The 21,039-nt window shown below is 42.4% G+C and overlaps 1 protein-coding gene and 1 pseudogene across 1 annotated transcript in view; both read right to left on the bottom strand.

Annotated features, from left to right (window-relative positions):
* Nucleotides 1-232: 232 nt before the first annotated feature.
* On the bottom strand, nt 233-351 carry LOC137787263 (5S ribosomal RNA; annotated as a pseudogene).
* A 342-nt stretch (nt 352-693) lies between these two features.
* cyth3b (cytohesin 3b) overlaps nt 694-21,039 on the bottom strand; it is a 31,200-nt gene continuing 10,854 nt past the window's right edge. The window contains exons 2-13 of the mRNA XM_068578874.1: nt 13,934-14,016; nt 13,508-13,572; nt 12,304-12,370; nt 12,025-12,143; nt 11,508-11,588; nt 10,614-10,726; nt 9,239-9,387; nt 8,706-8,817; nt 5,964-6,040; nt 5,222-5,293; nt 4,873-5,027; nt 694-3,037 (exon numbers count right to left, since the gene is read on the bottom strand). Of these exons, the coding sequence (XP_068434975.1) occupies nt 2,965-3,037; nt 4,873-5,027; nt 5,222-5,293; nt 5,964-6,040; nt 8,706-8,817; nt 9,239-9,387; nt 10,614-10,726; nt 11,508-11,588; nt 12,025-12,143; nt 12,304-12,370; nt 13,508-13,572; nt 13,934-14,016 (1,166 nt within the window). The 3' untranslated portion in view covers nt 694-2,964. The remainder of the gene's footprint in view (nt 3,038-4,872; nt 5,028-5,221; nt 5,294-5,963; nt 6,041-8,705; nt 8,818-9,238; nt 9,388-10,613; nt 10,727-11,507; nt 11,589-12,024; nt 12,144-12,303; nt 12,371-13,507; nt 13,573-13,933; nt 14,017-21,039) is intronic.

The raw sequence follows: 21,039 nt of genomic DNA, 5'->3' as shown, positions 1-21,039 counted from the left end.
ATATATATATATATATATATATATATATATATATATATATATATATATATATATATATATATATATATATATATCCCGGTCAGATTTCTCTTAGGGAGTCAACATGTTTTCTTTTTTCTTCTTCTATTACACCAATCTACAGTTTATTCTACCGGGTTGAATGATGTGACACTGTTGTTCTGCTGGTCAAAAAGGAGGTGAGAAAATAAGCCTGTGTTTTCTAAAAAATTAATGCTTACAGCACCTGGTATCCCCAGGCAGTCTCCCATCCAAGTACTGACCAGGCCCAACCCTGCTTAACTTTTGAGACCAGACGAGCTCGGATGTGTTCAGGGTGGTAAGGCAGTAAGGGAATGCTCAGCCTACCGAAGGCTCAGCCTACCAAAGGGTCAGACTACCAAAGGCTCAGCCTACCGAAGGCTCAGCCTACCAAAGGCTCAGCCTACCAAAGGCTCAGCCTACCAAAGGGCGTTTTAAAAGTACTTTGAGAGCACACTTTGCTTTTCTCTCGAGCTAAATAGGAGCACCAGCAGATTGCCCGGGACACAAACAAACATTCTCGCTGTAGTGACAAATGTTATACCTTCAGAGAGCTCATCACCTTGTGAGAAATATCTGTAGAAGTCATTGATGATAGCTTAAATATTATGCAAATAAGTAGGCCAAGACAAGCATGAATAATAAATACACCATACATCTGCTGTAAGCTTTATGCATATTTTATATGGATACACGTAATGTACAACGTGACCGATAGCTTTTACATAGAATATAAAAGTTCATGTAACTATAAGCCCACACAGGGCAGTAGAAGATAATATTCTGCCCTGACCTCAAGGCTTTTATTTTAATTTTACAATCACATAGAAAACTACTGTTGTTTATAGTTTTTGACATCATCATTGATAGTATCGTTATCATCATCATTAACATCAAACATCATTTTCACTATAATCTTTATCATCATCATAAATACAACCATCTTTCTCACTCGTCAGTCATGGCTTTTTAAAGAGCATCGTCCCAGTTATCGACCAATATCATCAACATCCTCATCATCAATATGTTTTTTTATGATTATGTTTAAGGCTTTTGTAAAGAAGACCCCAAACTTCCGCTGACGCATACGTCTGCCTGTAGGCTCAAACATGTTACACAGAGTGTGCATACAACCAAGAGACCAGAAAACCTATACATTATATATACACACACACACACACACACACACATACATAACTTAAGCATACGTTGTTTAACATTTACAGGTAGTATTAAACCATTTCACAAATGAAAATAAATACAAAAATTATAGTTGGTTATAATTATATGCTTTTTTTTCTAAAGAGGAACACAAAAGCAAGCAAGGATTTTTTAGGATTACGAACCAAATGCAAACAGGATCACAACAATACATCGACCTTCACTGACATAGGCCACAGGCAAGAGAAATAAAAGCTTAATTGGACTGGTACCCCATTGGGCCATTGCACAGACATAAATAAAACCTACCCAGTAGACTTTTTAAAGTTGAAATCCCTAAGATTTCATTAAATTAACCCCATTCTCGCTATATTTCTGGTCAGCATTCAATCTGCAACAGCCAATATATATATGTATATATAACTATCCACATTCGGGAAATATCTCTCTTATTATTACTTTTTATTGGTAGTGGCGGGGTCTGCCATTCCCCTTCTTTATCCACATTCACCAGGGGTTTACAGGAAAACATGTATGCATGTGATCCAGCATTATTGTATTGAATTGTGTCCCATGGATATTAGCCATATTGTTTACTGTGCACTCTCCTCTTTTTTTCATTTTTACAAGGGAGCAATGGAACAAGAAGGCACACCCACAGTGAATAGTTAGCTGCAGACGCAAATCAGATTACAGTTATTGTCTTCTTCATGTGAGTTGTTCGGCTGCACTGTAAACAGACACACTAATTGCTCCTCGGTAACAAACTGGTTTCCAAAGGAGTGCATGTTGAGTGGTATTAAACCACACTCGCTGTTGCCATCTTTAATCACGGTTGTGTCACCAAATCAACTAGTACTGACATCTTAAGGATTACAACTTCAAGTCCAATAAGCAAGTAACATCTCAAGCCCGGGCAAAAGCTCATTTTCTATGCAACTAAAATAAAAAAGTATGCACATTTTAAAAATTCTCTGCTCCACACAAATGAGTAAAATCAGCCCAGCTGACTCCAGACTGTAACGCGATGTCAGGAACCGAAATGTAAGCCAGCACTGTTTTCTGAGGTCACTTTGAGCAGGGCTTCAGCCATGGCACCCAGAGAGAAGAATTCAGCACCAGAGTGAGATGACGACACGGTCCAGGGGAGCTTATGCTGCACTGATCACTGATCTACTCGCCAAATATGTCCACTTGTCTCCTCTTCCCATTCTTCATTCTCCAAACGTCCCTCATGTTTTACCGGCCGGACCATCCATCTGAACTCTGACTTTGAATTAGGACTTCTACATAAAGCACAGTGGAGGGAGAGCTTGTATAGCATGCACGCACACGCACACACACGCACGCACACGCACACGCACACACACACACACACACACACACACACACACACACACACACACACAGGTCTATAATAACCCACATGCATGCATGCATGTGCACCTGAAACATGGCAGTTGTGCTTTAGGGCTATGTAGAAACGAGTCATGACCATGAGAGGGAGAGGTAGGGAGTGTTCATGAGATGGAGGGGAAACAATCGGCCACAGATGTGTCCCCTCATTAGTGTGCGATGTCTTCACGACAAGTGCACATGACTTGTGGAACGTCCAGAAGAGGAATCAAAGTTCGTATTCAGGGTTGAAGTGTTTTCGGGGGTTTGACAGCCTTTTCTGTGTGTGTGTGTGTGTGTAGTTCATGTGTTTATGAACGGAAGGAGAGAAAGATGGAGCAGCCGGAGGGTTGAGGAGACTCTCTCTCTTTACTTCTTGTTGGCGATGCGTCTCTTCCTGGTGGCCAGCATGTCGTAGAAGGGGTCTCTGCTGATGCTGGCCCTGGAGAAGAAGCCAATCAAAGGACAGTGATGAAATAAATAATAAGGCCACATGAGAGGAGTGTCTCCAGCATCTTTGATATGGAAATGTAGGCACATTTATACAAACCCCTGCCTTAACTAGATAAAAAAAATAAAAAGTTTGTGCAGTGACCTAGTTTGGTTTCCATGGTTTCTGAAGAGGAACCCCCCCCCCCCCCCCCCGCCCCCTCCCCTTCTCCCAAGTTTTTTCTTGGTACTCTGGTTTGTTGTAAACTCGTAGTAAAATACACAATCACACATTTTCCTTCTTGCCACTCTGCAGGTTTAAAGGTCTGAAGCATGGCGAACAAATGTACTCAAGATTAATGACTCTTCTGCATTCTCTCACTCCCCCCCCTTTTCTTTCAGAAGGATGGAAAGGCAGCGCACAATGAGAGCGAGTGAATCAGGAAGCCATTCAGGCTCTACTGAGGAGCCCAGTTTCACGGCTGCTAAATCCTGTTAGCACCAGCACAAAGCAAGAAGAGGCTCAACCCCCCACTGCGGATATCTCTGATTCCCTTTGCAACGGCACGGGCTGAAGAATGCATCTGTATGCGATGACTATCCTGCTCTTTCATTCTGCTCATTGTCATTTCGCACAACCCAATTTCGTGAAACAAAAGCTCCACTGTAGGGTGAGCAAATCCAAGCACGGCCGCTGTGACTAATTCAAAAATAACATTCCCTCCATTTCTGTCCTTAACAATATGTAAAACCTGATACATCTAATTTAAAACATAAAAATGTAATCTGTCTGAGATCACAGTCTACTGAATCTGCTTTCTCCATTGACCCAGTTGCTCCACCATCATCTCGGTCTGTGTGTTCGTGACTCAATATAAGAAGATCCAACGTCGCCACTGTGATCATCTCGACTTTAGCAGAGGGGAATCAGCATTTGCATAAAACTCCTTTTATCTACCCAGACCCCGCATCCTCTTGGACCCCTCTAGTGAAGCACAAGCTCGTTAGCCTCCGTGGCTCCGAGTACGTCAGCCCAGTTTGGAGCTCCCTCTCCTGGATAGGTTTACTGGGTTTGCTGGCTCACCCCTGGGATGCTCATAGCAGTGACTAATCCCCCATCATTTCCCCAGTGAATACTCAGAGTATGGCGGAGGTGGGGGGATTGCACTATATTACAGTATACAAGCGTTCTGCTGAGCAAACTCTCTTTGACATTGCACCATCTTCTACGCAGGTGATTAGAGAGCAACATTTAGGTCGCTGACAGGCAACAAGGTTATTATTACTGAAAGCAGCAGTATGTATTGTATGTGACGGACAGAAAACATACTTTTGATGGCGGTTATACTATTTGAGTCAAATATTTTAATGAGGACCTCAATATAGAAAGGTGTTTTTATAACTCACGTCGGTATATGTCCTCTGTCTTTTCTAGTCAATGAGCCAGACTTTCTATGAGTTTATGTAGATAAATAATATATTTAGTATGATAATCATTATTGATTGTTAACCAACCACCCAGTTAGGCTCATAAAGGAGTAGTAGGACATTCAAGGCAAAAACATTTTTGGGATCTAAAACCGAACAAGAGATGAAAAGCTTGATTCCCTTCCGTCTGTACGGTAACTATTACCCAGCAGCAGGTCAGCTGAGGTTAGTTTAGCATATGGAGTCGAACACAATCTGCATACCAGCGCCTCTAAAGCAGACTTATTAACTCACTTTGTCGTTGTTGTTTAATTCGTACAACAGTGAAGTATATCAACAGATCATGGCTTTACGAGGTGATTTACTGTTTCCCAAGATGCCAAACTATTTGGCTTTAGGTGTCCTTGTGAAAAGTCTTACTTGATGGATTTAATCCACTCCTCCTTCTCTTCTGGCGTGGGAGCTGATATCCTGTACACCACATGGTTTCCCTCGACAACACGCCCATCTGCCTCCGTCTTGCAGGCCTTGATCACCTGGCCCTTGTGATTAGGGTTATAGAGCTCAAAACAGTTCTGGGGAACGGAGAGAGAGAGAGAGAAAGAGAGAGAGAGAGAGCGAGAGAGAGAGAGTAGGGCATCAACTGTGTGCTACTGTGAGATCTGTTCTGCATACCTGACCAAGAAATGGACTTAGAATGTAAAATGTCTAACAAAAACATGCATGACGTATGATCTAAGGGTGAGATCTCTAATGAGGCAACACTCACAGGTTTCCTTGGCTCCTCCACCTCCCTGATGCTGAGATTCTCCAGCGGGATGATCCCACGAGGCTCCTTGTCCTGAAGGAGAAACATGAGAGGAGGGAGAAAAACAACTGAGTAAATGCAAGGAGAGTCTGGTCGCAAAGCAAGATACATGCACAAAGAGAACAGTGCATTTATGAATCATATAAAAAGAAGGGAAGAAACCGACAGGAAGAAAAAGGACAGAGGAACGTAGAGGGTGAGAGGTCAAGAAAAGAGGATAAATCCGCTGCGATGTGTTTTGCTAGCATGGAAATCCTCTCGTCCTCACTGCTCTTTAACGGAGCAGATAATGTGTGTGTGTGTGTGTGTGTGTGTGGAGGAGTCAGACCAGAGGACGGGACATAATGAGAGTGTCCTGAAGGATAATACCAGGCTGGAGAGAGAACAGTGCTGATGCAGCAGCGAGCAGGGACACAGAGGCAATGAGAAAAGTCTTCAACGACACACATTTAAACTTATTCTCACAGAGACTGACACGGAGAGTCACACAAGCAATAATAAAGAAAAGGAATACGGCCATATTTCTTATTATATCATTTGTTATGGCCTTAAATTCACGAATCGTCCCCCCAACTGGATTTGATATCAGACTTAATAAAGCATGTTTTCTTCATCTGTAGACACACAAACACACACAGAAACCAGCAGGTGCTTGCAAAGCGGCCCTTTACTGAGCAAAACATCATCTTAGTGTGACACTCACTGTTGTGTATTCAAAGTAGTAGAGGCAGTTGTCCGTCAAGATGAACCACCTTCTCTTCCAGGTTTTCACTCGGCCCCCTGACAGGAAGAGGAACAGGAGACAGGAAGTCACACAAAGGCCACAGTGACAGACTGACTGTCTCCCATTGGGGCAAAGAGCCGGGATGTGACATTCACTCATGACGCCCACCCACATGCATTTGGTTTTCTTATTCTTCGGTATCTTATTACATAGATATTATGAAACGGCATTGTATGGATATTTGCTGCTCCCTTATTCCTTCAGGTCGGCTATAAATCAGAGAAAAAGACCAAACACTGCATTTTAAACGAATGTTTCTGCATGTGTTCACTGCCGTAATTCAATTTCCTGTGTAAAAAGGGCTTCTTATCATCACATGATCATGTCATGTGCATATTAGACACACATTCATACTTGCTTTACTTCATAAGCTGTACATGCCATTGAAAGCTCAGTTAGTATGTTTGTCTGATTGAAAGTGTTACATGTTCAACCCTGCACATAAAGGAAGATTTGATATTGAAAACTTTGCTTTATGTATGCTATGTATGCTTCTTTTATTATCAGGATTTTCAAATATATATATTTCCCGATGTTTCCAACACAGTGTTTTAAGGTAATACTGCTGTGGGTGAATGTACAACTGTAAACCTGCAATAACGAGAAAACTCACTTTCTGAAGAATGCAGGCGAGTCAGTTTGAAGAACAATAGCATGGGAGTCGTATGTGATTTCAATCAAGCACCACTATCTCTCCAAACTTCCAGCTTTGATAAATGATGACTCACGCAACTAATGAATTATTGCTGACTCGGTCTATTCATTTTTTAAATTTTTTTTTAAAAAAAGGAAACGGGATAAAACCACATTGGCTCTCAGGAGAAGAGAAACGGCACTTGATATGAACCTGAAATGGCACGTAAAGCAACCCTGAAGGAACACACATGTAGACATTGAAGCACAAAACACACACGCATGCACACACACACACACACACACACCTAAAAACGCCTAGAGCGAAATTCCCCACCTCACATGTTAACTTAACAAACTGCATCCAAAAGAAGCAAAGAAAGAAAGAGAGCGAACGCAAACGTCCTGCACGTTAGTTTGAAGGCAGAATTCTGCCTCTGGCAGTGACTGCAGTGTTGGAGGAAAACACCACTTGCTGACACCGAGGAAGCTCTCCTGGCGGGAGACTCATGCACGTTGTGTGCACGCAGGCGAGCAGAAAGACATTCAAATGCAAACACACACATAAACAAACACAAGCACACAACATGGATCACAAGCCGGGAAGACATGAAGAGCACGTGAACTTTCTGATAATTTCCTGTGAGCGTGCTTTGACCCAACATTCCTGATTAGTTCCTCGCAATACCAACATCCCTTACGGTCACAACACTTTTCGCTGCGGCGTTTCCTTCCTGTTTTCACATGAGTCTATATGGGCCACACATAATTATAAAAGCTCTGGGTTTCCTTACATTTCAATAGACTCTGGCTATTGAATTAGCACTGCCAAATTTCCGCTCAGCAAAGAGAAAGATTTGCTAAAAAAGGCATTTATTCCTTCACATCCTCCAGGGTTTATTTTTAGAGAGTTAAATTAGAAATATTACAGCAAGAACTGGTGCGGGGGGGGGGATGGCTCCAGGGAGGAACCGTACTAGAATGTAATCATGTTAGGTCTGTGAGCCACAATGGGGCTATTTACATTCATACTTACAAGTTTGAAGAGACTAAAGAGACGTTACACAGAGTGTGAGGAATGTGCAGGTCAGAGCCAGGTGTGTGTGTGTGTGTGTGTGTGTTTGTGTGTGCGAACAGAGCAATAAAACTGATCCCCTGCAGTGCGTTTGCACCTTTAACCTTTGACAAACAGTACCGAAGCTATTAAACATTTTATGTTGAATAATAAATCGACCTCTTACAACAATTAAAAGTGTTGAAAAAAAAAACTCAACGTTAACGTCTTTAATGTGTTGTGGACTGCAGAGCGATGGAGCGAGGTCCAAATCAAAAACATGTGTAAACAAACAGGAACAAATGGTGAAAAAATGTGGTAGAAATAGAACCAAAAACTATTACCTCACTGAGAAAGCATGCAACCACATGCAGTCCCGAGCACACCAACAGAAAACTCAAACAGAAGAAATAATTACAGAGTGTGTGCCTTTCTAAACTACATTAAGATGAAGACGATGCATACGCAAAGAACATGCCTTCACTATCTTTCACACACTGTAAAAGGTCTTCTAGGAGATCTGATTGTGCCGTGAGAATGTGCACACCTTCAGCAGTAGACAATACTTACACTAAAGTTTAAAGTTCCTAGCCTTGTGTGGTATATTACATTGGAAATAAAATCTTTGTAACCCTGTTTTATTGATGGGTAGTGATCTGACTACAGCTCCAGTAAAACACCAAACCATATCTGAGTTTTATGCCTCTGGATTTTAGTTAAATAGTATCATTCAGCATTTGTTCCAACACATTAATGTTAATTCAGGTACTTTTATGAATATGAGAAAAAAAAGTGGGCTCTTCTGTTCCAGTTCATTACGTCTAAAACGTGACCCCTCACCATGAAGTGAGAGAGCAACAGTGATACTGCCCTCCCCTCTTGTTCTCGCTCGGCTGTGAGAATAAGGCCACAGTTGTAGTGAGGAAAAGGGCGGAAGTAACCAGATAAAGTCATCCGGGATGCTTTGCACTAACCTAATTTAAGCAGCCAGCCCTCTCTGTCTGGGTTAAAGAACGTGTGCGTCAGGTCATTGCCATCATCCTCCGGGATCTTAAAGGGTTCGCTTTTGATGCTGTCGTATAGATTCTGGACGAAGGAAGAAAACAAGAAGAGAGACACGTCAAAAAAAACGAAACAATTCCAGACACCTTCTGTCTCCATTCAACCCAGCTTTCAGATTAATGGTGCGTTAAACAAGTCAATGACAGACTCTATTTTGTTGATGGAAAAGAAAATGAATCATACCTCATTGGCTCTGGGAGCTATAAAAAAAGTGTCTTTTTCTACTTAAAAGAAGCCAAGGGCCCTTTGGTAAAGATGTCAGCCAACACTAGCATCAGTATCTGGAGAGAAGCTCTAATTGTGCTGAGCTGCAACATCTCAATTAGAGAAGCGCGACTCTCTGCTTTGCACGATGGAGAACTTCCTATGTAGGTTTCTTTCTCTGTGCGCACCACACTGGATTCATTTGTCATCCCTAACGAACTAATAAAGGCAAAGCTCTCACCCTGAGTAGCTCCTCCGGGAGGTCTCCTCCCTCATTGATCCCTCTGTTCATGGAGATGAAGCGCTCGACGGGGGGCTTGTCTCTGACGTTGGGATTGTGCAGACTTGTGTTCAGCATAATGATGGCAAATGATAGGACATAGCAGGTGTCTGTGGAGGTAATTACACAGCGTCACTTGGAGACATAAGATACAGCACAAGCCCACGACTCATATGTGTTGGTACACGTTACTGTGCTTGGAGTTTATGAATTTGTGTGAACATTATTTTAACTTTTGTCACTCTGTCTATCTTAGATTATTTATATAATATTATAAAGACTTTACTGAGAATACGCACTTGGTTATAAATTACATTTCAAACACGTTCATTCAAATGTGAATAAGTGGAATGTGGACAGTGGAATTATGAAAATGGTATGAAGATGACGGCACACATGATTTGTGATAAATTAGAAAGCAATCCATTAACGGATTTGCTCACCACAAAAATATAGGTCTGTCTAATAAAAGAGTTCAATCAACAAATAGCGCCACATTCTGGGGAACACAGACTCGTGGAGCCCTCCAAGGCCACGTACAAATCCACTGATCTTGTGAGTCCACATCATAACTCCTGCTAACCTCCCCCTCATCCATCCACACACTAACTGCCCCGGTCAACATGCCCTGCGCTGTAATTTACGACCCTGAGCGCACCGGTCCTGAAAGATGACCAATAACTAAGTCTGGGTGTGTCACCACTGCACCACATCAATATTCATGACCTGAGCTGTCACCTGCGTCCTCCTCAACACTCGCTCTGTTAACACGGGAGCAGAAGACGTAGTGCGAGGGGCCGAGGGAGCGCTAATGACCACTATTGACCCGCGATCGATTTAATCATCACTGCTGGAGACACAAATAGCGATCTCTCCGTGATCAGTGAGGAAGTTGAAAACAGGAGTAAACAGAGTGTTGGTCCGTTCAAGATCCCCTGAAAGCAGATATCTACACGATGTCGTCGGAGAGGGCTCTGATGTGTACGGTTGTAAAGCCTTCTAAGGCAAATTTTTTGATTTGGGGCTTTATGAAATAAACTAAATTGCTAAAATTTTCCAATATTTGAGGAAAAATCTCTTGCGTTATGGTGACATTCAGATTTATAAAGATCACAATGGCTTTCGCTATAAAAAAAAAAAAGATTTATACGGCCCAAACAGGTCCAGATGTCTACTAGGGTAAAACAGACACTCAGAAACATTGATCTGAGGCCGAGGTGGTCTGGCTGGCCAATATTATCTGTCCTGGACTGTCTAGCAGAGTCTGACTCATATGTCTGCTGCAGTGAGTGTGTACGTGTGTGTGTGCGTGTGTGTGTGTGTGTGGGTGTGGTACCTGTGGACTGGAAAACGCCGAGATTGCATTGGCAGTACCTGGAGGCGAACGCCTCCATCATACGATCAATCTTCTGGGCTTCACCAGGAAGTCTGAAGCTCCACAGAAACTGCCTACAACAGCATGAACAGAGAGAGAAAATGAAATGACAACAGTAATATTGATGAAAATGTCTATTACAGGAAGAAGATATTCACTGTAAATTACAACTACATTACCAACATTAAGAAAGGGAGTGATATTTTAATAGCACTCGCGTCAACATCCAAGTCATAATTGGAACTGATGTTAAATGATATTTTGAAAACTAAACAAACGTGGATCCAGTCAAAGTCCATCATGAACATAAAACTGAAAAGGAATTGATCAGTTCAGATAATATTTAATAGGGAAACGTTTTGGTGAAGTTGGAAAATATCTCTTGTGCTAAAAAATACAAAAGAAAAAAAACATGGATGTCTCACATCAGCCATCATTCAATGTAATTTAATTGAATCGATATAGTGTTAAAACCTTTATACACCCACACAGGTGTTAATCTGGCTGATAAGACATCTCCTCAGGACTGTGTGGGCGTGTACAGACTCATTGAGGGATCGCTTTCCTAAACCTGTGAGGGCGGGACAAATTATACCTCAATCATTCTTATTGGGAGGTGAAGATGTGTGATCTGGTGAATACATTACCGTTATATCACTTGTAGCACGCATGCCATAATTCTACTGTTCACAGAAACACTTTCTGTGAACACTTGTAGTCAAATCTTCATAGTATTAAAAACACTAAGTCTCACTCAAACGGGACTTCCTGGATCATATTTCACCTTTAGGAAGACAACCACGCCAACACCGATCCTTTTCTTTACCGCGGCGCTGCATTTGGTCGTTAACTCACCTTAAGGCTTGTACGAGGTTGAGGTCTGCAAACTCATGAAGCTCCACAAACGCATGCAGGACCTTGATGTTGAAGTCATCCCTGGAGGAGAGGAAGGTCACAAGTCACAGATGTTGAACTGTTCAATTCCATTCAAACAGAATCAGGAAAAACAGACGCCAGACTGTTAATACGTTATATGCGTTGATACATCCGTCTTGTGGGGTCACGGTGAAAAGTAAATGCTTTCATGTCACAGCACTAGTGTTTTTCAAAGAGAAATCCATTGTGAATGCAGACAGCATGAAAACCCAGTTGTTATTACACTCTTAAACCCATTGATTTCCCTTCGATAAGAACCACATGTCCGCTTCGTTATTTTACTGGCACTGTCTCCCGTCGCTGCTCTGCTCCATAAATCCAGACCACTAATTTCCTGGGGCTTTATGCCATCGTCTCAGCACATGCAGTCCAGATCTGACAGAGAGATGGGAAGAGGAAAAAAAGAAAGGTAGAGGGGAAAAACTGGAGAGCTTACCGTTCCCCTAAGTAGTCCCCTATGACTGTTTTGTTGAGCCCCTCGCCTTTGTAGAGGAACTGTGAGATGTCCTCTGGGGTGTTCTGCAGAAGATCGTTCTCCAGAAGAAACAGGATCCCCTGTTTAAAAAAAAAAAAAAAAAAGTTACTTCTCTTGCACTGTTTTAACAGACCGGATGGGAGTCTGGCAGATATTTTTGGGGTCAAGTTTGAAAAGTGTAAATCAACAGTAACCGCGTGATTGATTCTCACAAATAGGCAGTTTAGGGCAAGGCCTGACCTTTTTAGGGTCCATGTTGAACTTCTTCCTCCCCATGGCGATCTGTTTGTTTCTTTGCGTGGTTTTACTGAATCAAAAAACAGAGAAAAACATCCATCATGTCACAGTTGAGTGGTTTTGTCCGCTTGCAGCTGTGTTTGTTCAGTAAGTCAGTTTGGGATTGGTTCATCCAGTCCGTTTATTTACTGCCATCAACTGAACATGGTGTGTTCAGAGGATTTATCCTCAGAAAACTGGGAATAGGCTTAACATGTGACTCGTCACCTGTTCTCCACTTGTGTGCATGAACGGTTTAACCCATCCTGCAGCCATTTAAATGTCACTGTTCTCCAAAAACGCATTTTGCATGTGCACCACGGGGGAATCTCAACCTTTGTGTGTCTGTGCCATGGTCTGTGCATGCTCCCTACACTTCCTGTGTGCCCGAAATAGCCCAAGCCCCTTTGCCAGCTGCACCTGAGACACACACACACACATACACACACACACACACACACACACACACACACAAACAACCTCACTCCACCTCATCAACCAATCAAATGAAAGCCTCTGAATGCAGACTCTTTGGCTAGTGTTTAGGCAAGGGACTGTCCTGCTTCACTCTTCAAACAAAGGGGGATTAACACACACACACACACACACACACACACACACACACACACACACACACTCACACTCACACACACACGACAGGTGCTCGTAGCGGAAGACAACATGGCTCATTGGCTTTGAAGAGCAGATTTTGCCAAAAGAAAGAAAGAGTCCTGTAACGATTAGTCAGCAAATCAATAAGTCAACTGAGAAAAAAAAATCCACCTCAGTTCTGAGGATTGATTTATCATTAAAGTCGAGCAAACAGAAAAAGAAAAACAGAAAAAGCTCATTAAATACGAGCAGGGGACATTTTCTTTCAACATTTAACAGACTAACTAATTTAGAGCTCCAACGATTAGTTGATTAGTCAAACTTTTTAATCAAAAATAGAAAATATTTGTTGGTACCAGCATCCTAAATGTTAGTATTCTCTGCTTTACCTGATTTGATATAGTTTTAAGTATTTCTTGGACACAAGGAGAAGTCTGAATATGTCATCTTGGGCTGACATGTTCCCGACAAAACTACTAATCGATTAATCAGGAAAACGATGGGTCGTTTATTCAATAATGAAAACATTTAATAAATCAGTAAGAAAAAGTCTCACCTCTCCCCCACACAGGTTAGCTGCTCGATCTCAGTCATCACTTCTGCGATCTCAAACTTCAGCCGCTGCAGAGAAGAAAACAGTAAGTCGGCTCTCATGAGTTTCCTTAAGTTTCCTTAATTGTTAGACATGGGTGATATGGTTAAAATCAATATCACATGGCCATAACATTATCATTTTAAGAGGGCATTTCTTCCTTTATTAGACAAGGGACAGGTTGGAGGCAGTAGGTGTTTTCTGATATTTGGACAAAATCACACATAAAATAATGTATGTATTTGATCTGCGTCACATCAGATGAGCCTTCAGACATGTAAAACACTTCAATAACTTGTTTTACAATAGGATCACATTACTCGTCCCCGCTTATGGGAACTTTCTGCTGCTAGAGCCAATAAAACACATAATTCTTGCTTCAACACTCACTTCAATATCATCCAGAAGCTCCTTTTTCCTGCGCCGTATATTCGACAGCTCATCTCTTTCCTCCAAAGACAGGTCCTCAGGTACTGGAAAATACAGAGAGATGGGAAAATGAAAGAGCATGTGTGAGCGAGAGGAAGGGGGGGAGGGACAGGGTTATGAGGATGGATTAAATAAATTCACCTTCCAACCAGCCAGTCAGAGTCAGAGGGATTAATACATCTGGCAGTGTTCAATGGAGCCATCCCAAAGGCATTACTCGTGACTTCAATTGATACACTAACAGATATTTGTTTGCAAAAGACGAACTCTGGACATTCCTTCCCGTTCTGTTATGGAGCAACAATATAATTCATTAGGAGTGCTGTTTCTGTGTAAGTCCAATGTCGTGCAGTCTCTCTGCTTTTGGTCTCCACCAAATCCTGAGAGAAATATCTCTCTTTAGCTGCTAAATGTCAAAGACTGCACGATTATGTCCTAAATGATAATCTCAATTATTTTTGAGATCATGATTATTCATCGAAATTATTCATTGATTTTAGGCACAACATTATTACTCTTCATTTAAATAAGCATAGTGCTGCTTCCACATCTCAAGCTACATTACTGCTAATGTACAATTATTGGCATCAGGACAAACCTCTGGACTCCACCCGCAACATCCAGGAAGGTTTTCTCCAGGCTGCCGCTGCAGCGATATCACTTTTCACCCCAAAAGTGAAGCTGAAACATCTCAATAGCTGGTAGCTGGCTGTTAGTTTAAGAAAAGCTTGATTTTTATGCATCGACGCGTGCCGAGACCAAATAGCATTTTTTTCCGCTGAAAACAATGCAATGAGAGCGGTGAGAGTGAACCACCACCGTGACGTTGTGGACCGTACAGCTCAAAAGAGCTGAAACTCACAATAAAACTCTGTCAGGCAGAGAGCAGCTGCAGAATCAGGTGATGAGTCTCTGCAGGGTTATCACTGTACGACTCACCCCTTTACCACTGTCACATTGAAATGATACAACATTGACTGGAGCTGCTTCAAGTACATGAACTGTCTGGATATGCCTTTGTGTACATGTCTATATAATGTTTATACATTTTTTTGTCTGGTTTTCATCTGTATTCTGTGTCTTTGTATCTAATTTGACAGTGTATACAGTTGTATGTACGTATAGAGCAGGTGTCAGATGTAGATTACACAAAAGCCACAAACGAGGAAGATTTTTTTTCCAAACACACATATTAAAACCACAGAAACGTCCCTGCTGGAAAAGCGATCACTCCCATAAATAACATCCTGTGTTTGACTGACGCACACACACACACACACACACACACACACACACACAGGGCATCTGGCAAGGCCTGCCCTCTCAAATATTGGCTTTCTGATAGTCCACTGTCGTCGGGCCCTCATTTGGGGCAATTACCACAGCAGAGAGAGCGACTTCATGCAACATGCATGTTTTACTGCATGAGCACACAAACACAGTATACACAGGTGAGTACACAATATAAACGCCATGCATGCCGAATTCACACTTCACACACAACGTTTTATTCTCCACTGTGGGTCCCCAGCAACTCCCCCATCCTCACCCAGACCCCTCGGAGGACCTCCCCCTCTCTGCTCCAACACATCAGAAAACAGCAATCCATTTGAGAGCGAGCTGACAGGAAGTAGGTCACTTTCATATGGAGCTATACCAGATTGTGCTTCTCCTACGCCGTTTTTCACACGCACACACACACACACACACATACACACACACACACACACACACACACACACTATCTCTCTCTTTGCCCGCCTCCACCCCAGTGCTTGAAGTGGGGGTGAGAGTACATTCAAATCCCCCAACTGAATCATACCGTTAAGCAGCTTTGCTATCCAGGCGTTTTTTTTCCCCCCCAGTTGTTTCCCCTCTGACTGTAAATAATGGAAAAAGAAAAGTAAAGTTATTTCCTCTCCCCTTTATCTATCTGCTGCATCTATCTCTCACACTTGTTAAATCCTCCCTTCTCCTCAGTCTTGCTCTGTAAGACAAAGTGACAGAGGCGGCGTGGACTATTAGGTTCTTACGTTCGGAGGGCTTGGAGCGCATGTTATCACAAACGAGCAGCCAGTCAAGAGAGCAGGCGTCCAGATGGCTGTGTGATCATTTCTCCTTCACACATGGCGCTCACACAGAGTCTACCAGCGCCTGCAAGATGGAACTAGACTCGGAAGTCTGAGGAGAGAGAAGCACCGCTCATTATAAAAAAGATAATAATGGGGTATAAATGCCATGTCTACCAAGTATTGTGCAATCGATTGATGACTCGCCCCTAATTTGACTAATGTGATAAAAACGTTGATTGTAAATGGCAGTAGAAGTGGGAGAGAGGTTGTTGGGACTGTGTGGGTGGATGAATTGGATGTCTGCGAAGGGTCACGTTTTCCCTTTTGTTTTTTATTTTCTTTATTTTTCATATGTATATATATATATATATATATATATATATATATATATATATATATATATATGTATATAAAACGCAAAGCAAATCGTAAGAAAGGCGATGGCACGCAGGTACCAGAAAAGCCAGACGAGAACCTGCTTCCCTTTTCTTCTGAATGAACCTTCACTTTGCACTTATGTAAAAGATAAAATAGTTTTGGCGCGTTCAATCACACGACCCTCCTCATGTACATCCATCACTTCACACACATCTTGCTGGAAAACATTATCGCATATTTGTGACTCTTTATGAGACTTCACACGTCATTTACATTGGTTTCTCCTTGTGCATGCAACATGAGTTTTGTAAGGACCCTAAGTGAAGGGTCTGTGTGGTTGAAGAGGATTAAAAAAAAAGAAGAAGAAAAGTTGCAAAGAGGCAATGTCTGCTCATGAAAGAAACAAAGACACAAAAGGATGCTCTCAATGCCAAACAGCAAAGAAAGGGAACGACTCAAGAGTGATGTACAAACAGATACCAGACATCTTCACACTCTCAGCCTCCTTTGCTCTCTTTCCTTGGCTTCAGTTAAACAGCCTCATAAAGCAGTAATTGTGGAGCAAAGAGACCCTGCAGGCAACCTACGTCTGTGATGCGCAAAAACAACTCCTCCGCCCCTCCTACTCTGGCTGAAAGAGCTCGTCTGGACCGGAGAATGGGACAGATTGTCTGAGGAGGCCGAATCTCTTTTGGGTAACAATTCGCCCGCTGCGTGTGTTTCGTAGCATGATAAAAATGCAGAGTAATCTGATATCATTGTGAGGACATCTACTGCTGTACAGCTGAGACTGGACCCCTCATGAATTATGCATGAAAGACTCAAAATGAGCGTGTGTTTTTGTGAGCCGATTCCCATAGAGAGCAGTGTTCCACATTAAAAAAATCCATATTAGGTTATATACAAACCCTTCATGCTTAACCCCAGCCACATATATTACCACTCAGCCTTTTCCTATTATGACTTAGGGGTCTGGTGTTGCAGCAACAATCAATACATAATCATAATAGTTCAAACGTGCATGCTTAACCTTCCCCACCCACATCACTCATACAGCATCCATCAACGAGTAGCTGCCACGCTGCTCCAGTTTTCTCTGACGGACGCATGGTCCAGATTTCTTCGGAGGAAAGGTCATTGGGTTTGTAACATTCCCTTTTAGCTCTCTTCACTTGGTCAACCGTAACCAGCCGGGTCAACACCTTCTCAGGGAGTCAGAGAAAAGGTCCCGTGCAAAGTTCAGCCAGGGTCAATGCAACGTTACGGGCATGGTCGGATTTAACCACCGTATTCTATTGGAGAGTTTTCATCCAAGTGAGCAGAATTTACTTGAGTAGGACACCGACTATGTAACGATGGTGACCGTCTCAGTAGTTTTCATGAGTTAGTGGCAGAGTCATAATGTGTAGTCGTGCTGAGGCGTAGGTCATATTTGAATATTCTTCTCAGGGGATCCGTTTCAAGTATTGCAGGAAGTAATAGAACATGAAGGAATTAGCTGTTAGATATAAAGCTGCTGGGGGCAAACCAGCAAACCTTCAACGGGTCATCAAGGTACACAACTCCTTTTAATGTGCAGCATGAGATACGATTGTAGTTGCTCACAGCACAAGGAACAATATGCAAATTTTTGCATCTCTTCTTTTGAAGGGAACAATGCGCCCCAGTAGTTGGTAGCTCAGTGAATGAACGTACGGACGATCCTCAGTGTGAAGAGTCGGGTGGGTGAATTTAATTGTTTAAACAAAGTTCTTCATAGACCTAACCATTTAATTGTGTTCTTAAACTGCAATAGATTGATGCCTTTAACTTTGAAATATACACAACGTTCTTAATATTGCAATACATGTTGCAGAAACAAAAATTGCAACGTCAGTTTTTCCCAATATCGTGCAGCCCTTACCAGGACGGAAATCTTAAGTATCATGACATTGAAGTAGGAAAACTTAATCGAATCACTCCGTGTGTCTTAAAGTATTCAAGTCAGTGTCAGTTCAGGTTTCAGTTGGTATATCATTAGTGGTAACGTCTCATGACTCCAATAAAACTGGAACTGCTGCTCTAGACGGTCACAGGGGTCATAAAAAAAGGAAAACATGCGATCACAAGCAGATTATCCAAACCACTGATAAGAGAAGCTATGTTTCAGCTCAATGACGCTCTTTGTTGGAGTCCCTGATCACGGTGTCAGTTAACGTCAGTAAGCAGAACTATTTATACTCGTCAGCATAGAATTGCTGCTGCACGATATGTGGATGAAGCTTTCGACCCCAATCAACTGTAAAACTACTTAGGGGCTTGAATAATACATGACTTACCCATTGAGTCCACAGTCCAGATAGGAAGACCTCAGTCCTGATGCAGTTCACTGTCTAATGCTTCTGGAGATACCGGAGGGATTGGGATCTGATTCACGTGACAGATAGGCCTTTATCGACGGAACGCAAAGTCAAATGACTTAAAGGCCTTTGACAGTCGAGCCTTTCCAATATCCTTGGCATCAAGGTCAGTGGAGCAGTTGGTTTTGCATACTACTACCCCTGTTGTATTCGATTTCCTGAATAGTCATCTTGGAGGGTCGTGAAACCACGTCAAGATGTGAGCTCACGCTGAAATTAAATGCACAACCACCAATCTGTTTTGTCCATTGAAAGTCGCACACAAGTTTCATTCAAACAATATGCCCGACACTCTTGTTCACAGGAAGGCAGCATTGAATTCTGTGATTCTACTTTCAACAGAAACGAAAGAGAGAACAGAAGAATATGGACCTGCAGATGGCTGGGAAATATGTCACGAAATATCTGTTGTGGAGCATCGTTCGTCGTCTCAGCCATCACAACGTGTGAAAACTCTTCTCGTCTGGCCGATATCCAGATTGTTTGATTCAGGATCTGTTGCTAACAAGCGAAAGGTTGCAACACCACCAGAAGTCTTTTCACCTTTACACTTATTGAACCATTTTTTTCCTCAATTTGGCGAAAAACTTCACACAACAAAACCTGTATTGTGTTTCTGAAAGTGACAACCTTCCTGATTTCCAGCAGGCTGGCTGCGTAACAATGGAGGGGATGTCTTCAGTGATTAGGGCCGCTGGGCTGGTCTTCCTGTAACAATGGCAATGCTGTAAACACGAGGAGGGCAGAGGCCGTTCCCACCACAAGCTAATAAGAGAGCACTTACACAAGTTCACAACACCAGCTTGTGGCGTGGTTGCTGCATGTGTGTGCAACCCGGCTGAGTAAAGGCTGATGGAAGAAATCCGGGTGAGTGAGTCAGAGACAAATTGACCAAGAAAACTTGTGAACTCTGTCCATGTAACTGCTGCAGGTGAAAATAAGGCAACTTAACATAACCACTTTCACGAGATAAAAAAAAAAACTGATTTGTTTCCCGAGTAAAACACATACCACATCGCCATTTTCCTCTCTTTAATTCCCATGATGACTGACATGCCGTAAGCCGAGGTGTCTGTGTCCTTATGAAGGTCAGTGCTGAAAGTGTCAGTACTGCAGATGAATTGCCACAAGAGCTTTTAGCAGCTTTTTCCGCGCCGGCGTACCCGTGAGATTGTGCCTGGTAGGTGTGTAGTAATTGTTTTCCCCCCTCTGCGTTACTCCTACTCACAGCTCTCACGCATGCGGAGACGCACACACACACACACTTTGACATTAGTGGTATGGAAACAGCGCACATTCCTCCTACTTCAACCCACCAGTCTGGTCCATCCAGCTCTCTGTTCACCTCCTCAAGTCTCATCCTTTCTTTTAATCCAACTCATTTCCACTCAACTCTCTTGTATTCCTCCACACACACAGCGCCATCAGCTCGTTTCCATGTTTCACTTGAAGAAACCATCAACTCTAACAACAGGCTTGAAACCATCAAAAGGTCCTAAAGGCTTCTAGATATTTATTACGATGATGATGGGATCTTGGCCTGCATTTCACATTAGATCAGCAGCGCTGTGGGTGCAGCAACAACAGCACAGTGCACTTGTTTTAATGACAATCCACTCACCTTAAGAGTCTGTAAGAGGCTTGACTAGCAGCCACTCCAGTCCACAGTGCTTAGGCTCCTGTCCACTTAACTGAGTCGCTATTCTGAGGTTTCATCTTCATTCCTCATTAAAGCAAACATTAGATTCACATCCGTGACTGTGCCCTTCAGCAATCTTTAGGCCTAACCGCTCAGAATTGACCACAAAACAGTGCATCAACCACAAGTACGAGATTTACAAAAAATAATGATAATTGCCCCAACCCTGACATTTATATGATTTTCTGCGCCAACAACAAATTAACATTGATGTTATCCATTATAGTTACTCTCCTCCAAGACGTTCTTCCTCTGGGCAAGTTTTCCATTTGTCTCATGATGATGATATTGATTTCGCGCACATAAGAAGTTGTGATTTACGTCTTTCTTTCATCCGTAAATCAAATGTCCACAATCGTATTTTATGACCAGCCAAACAAGCAACCGCACATTTCAGTTATCTCTTTTTTCTTTCTCAGACAAGTAATTCATCTTCCACTGATGTCAGGTGACATGTACTTCTCCGCTGTTATAATTAAGAGAGGTACTAATGGCTGAAAAACATCAATAATAGAGCTG

The sequence above is a fragment of the Clinocottus analis genome, unplaced genomic scaffold (assembly GCF_023055335.1).
Source record: "Clinocottus analis isolate CAN_PGR_092001 unplaced genomic scaffold, fCliAna1.0.p SCAF_16, whole genome shotgun sequence".
Taxonomy (NCBI): Eukaryota; Metazoa; Chordata; class Actinopteri; order Perciformes; family Cottidae; genus Clinocottus; species Clinocottus analis.
Note: the sequence above shows the minus strand (reverse complement) of the source record. Positions and strands in the feature narration are given on the sequence as shown.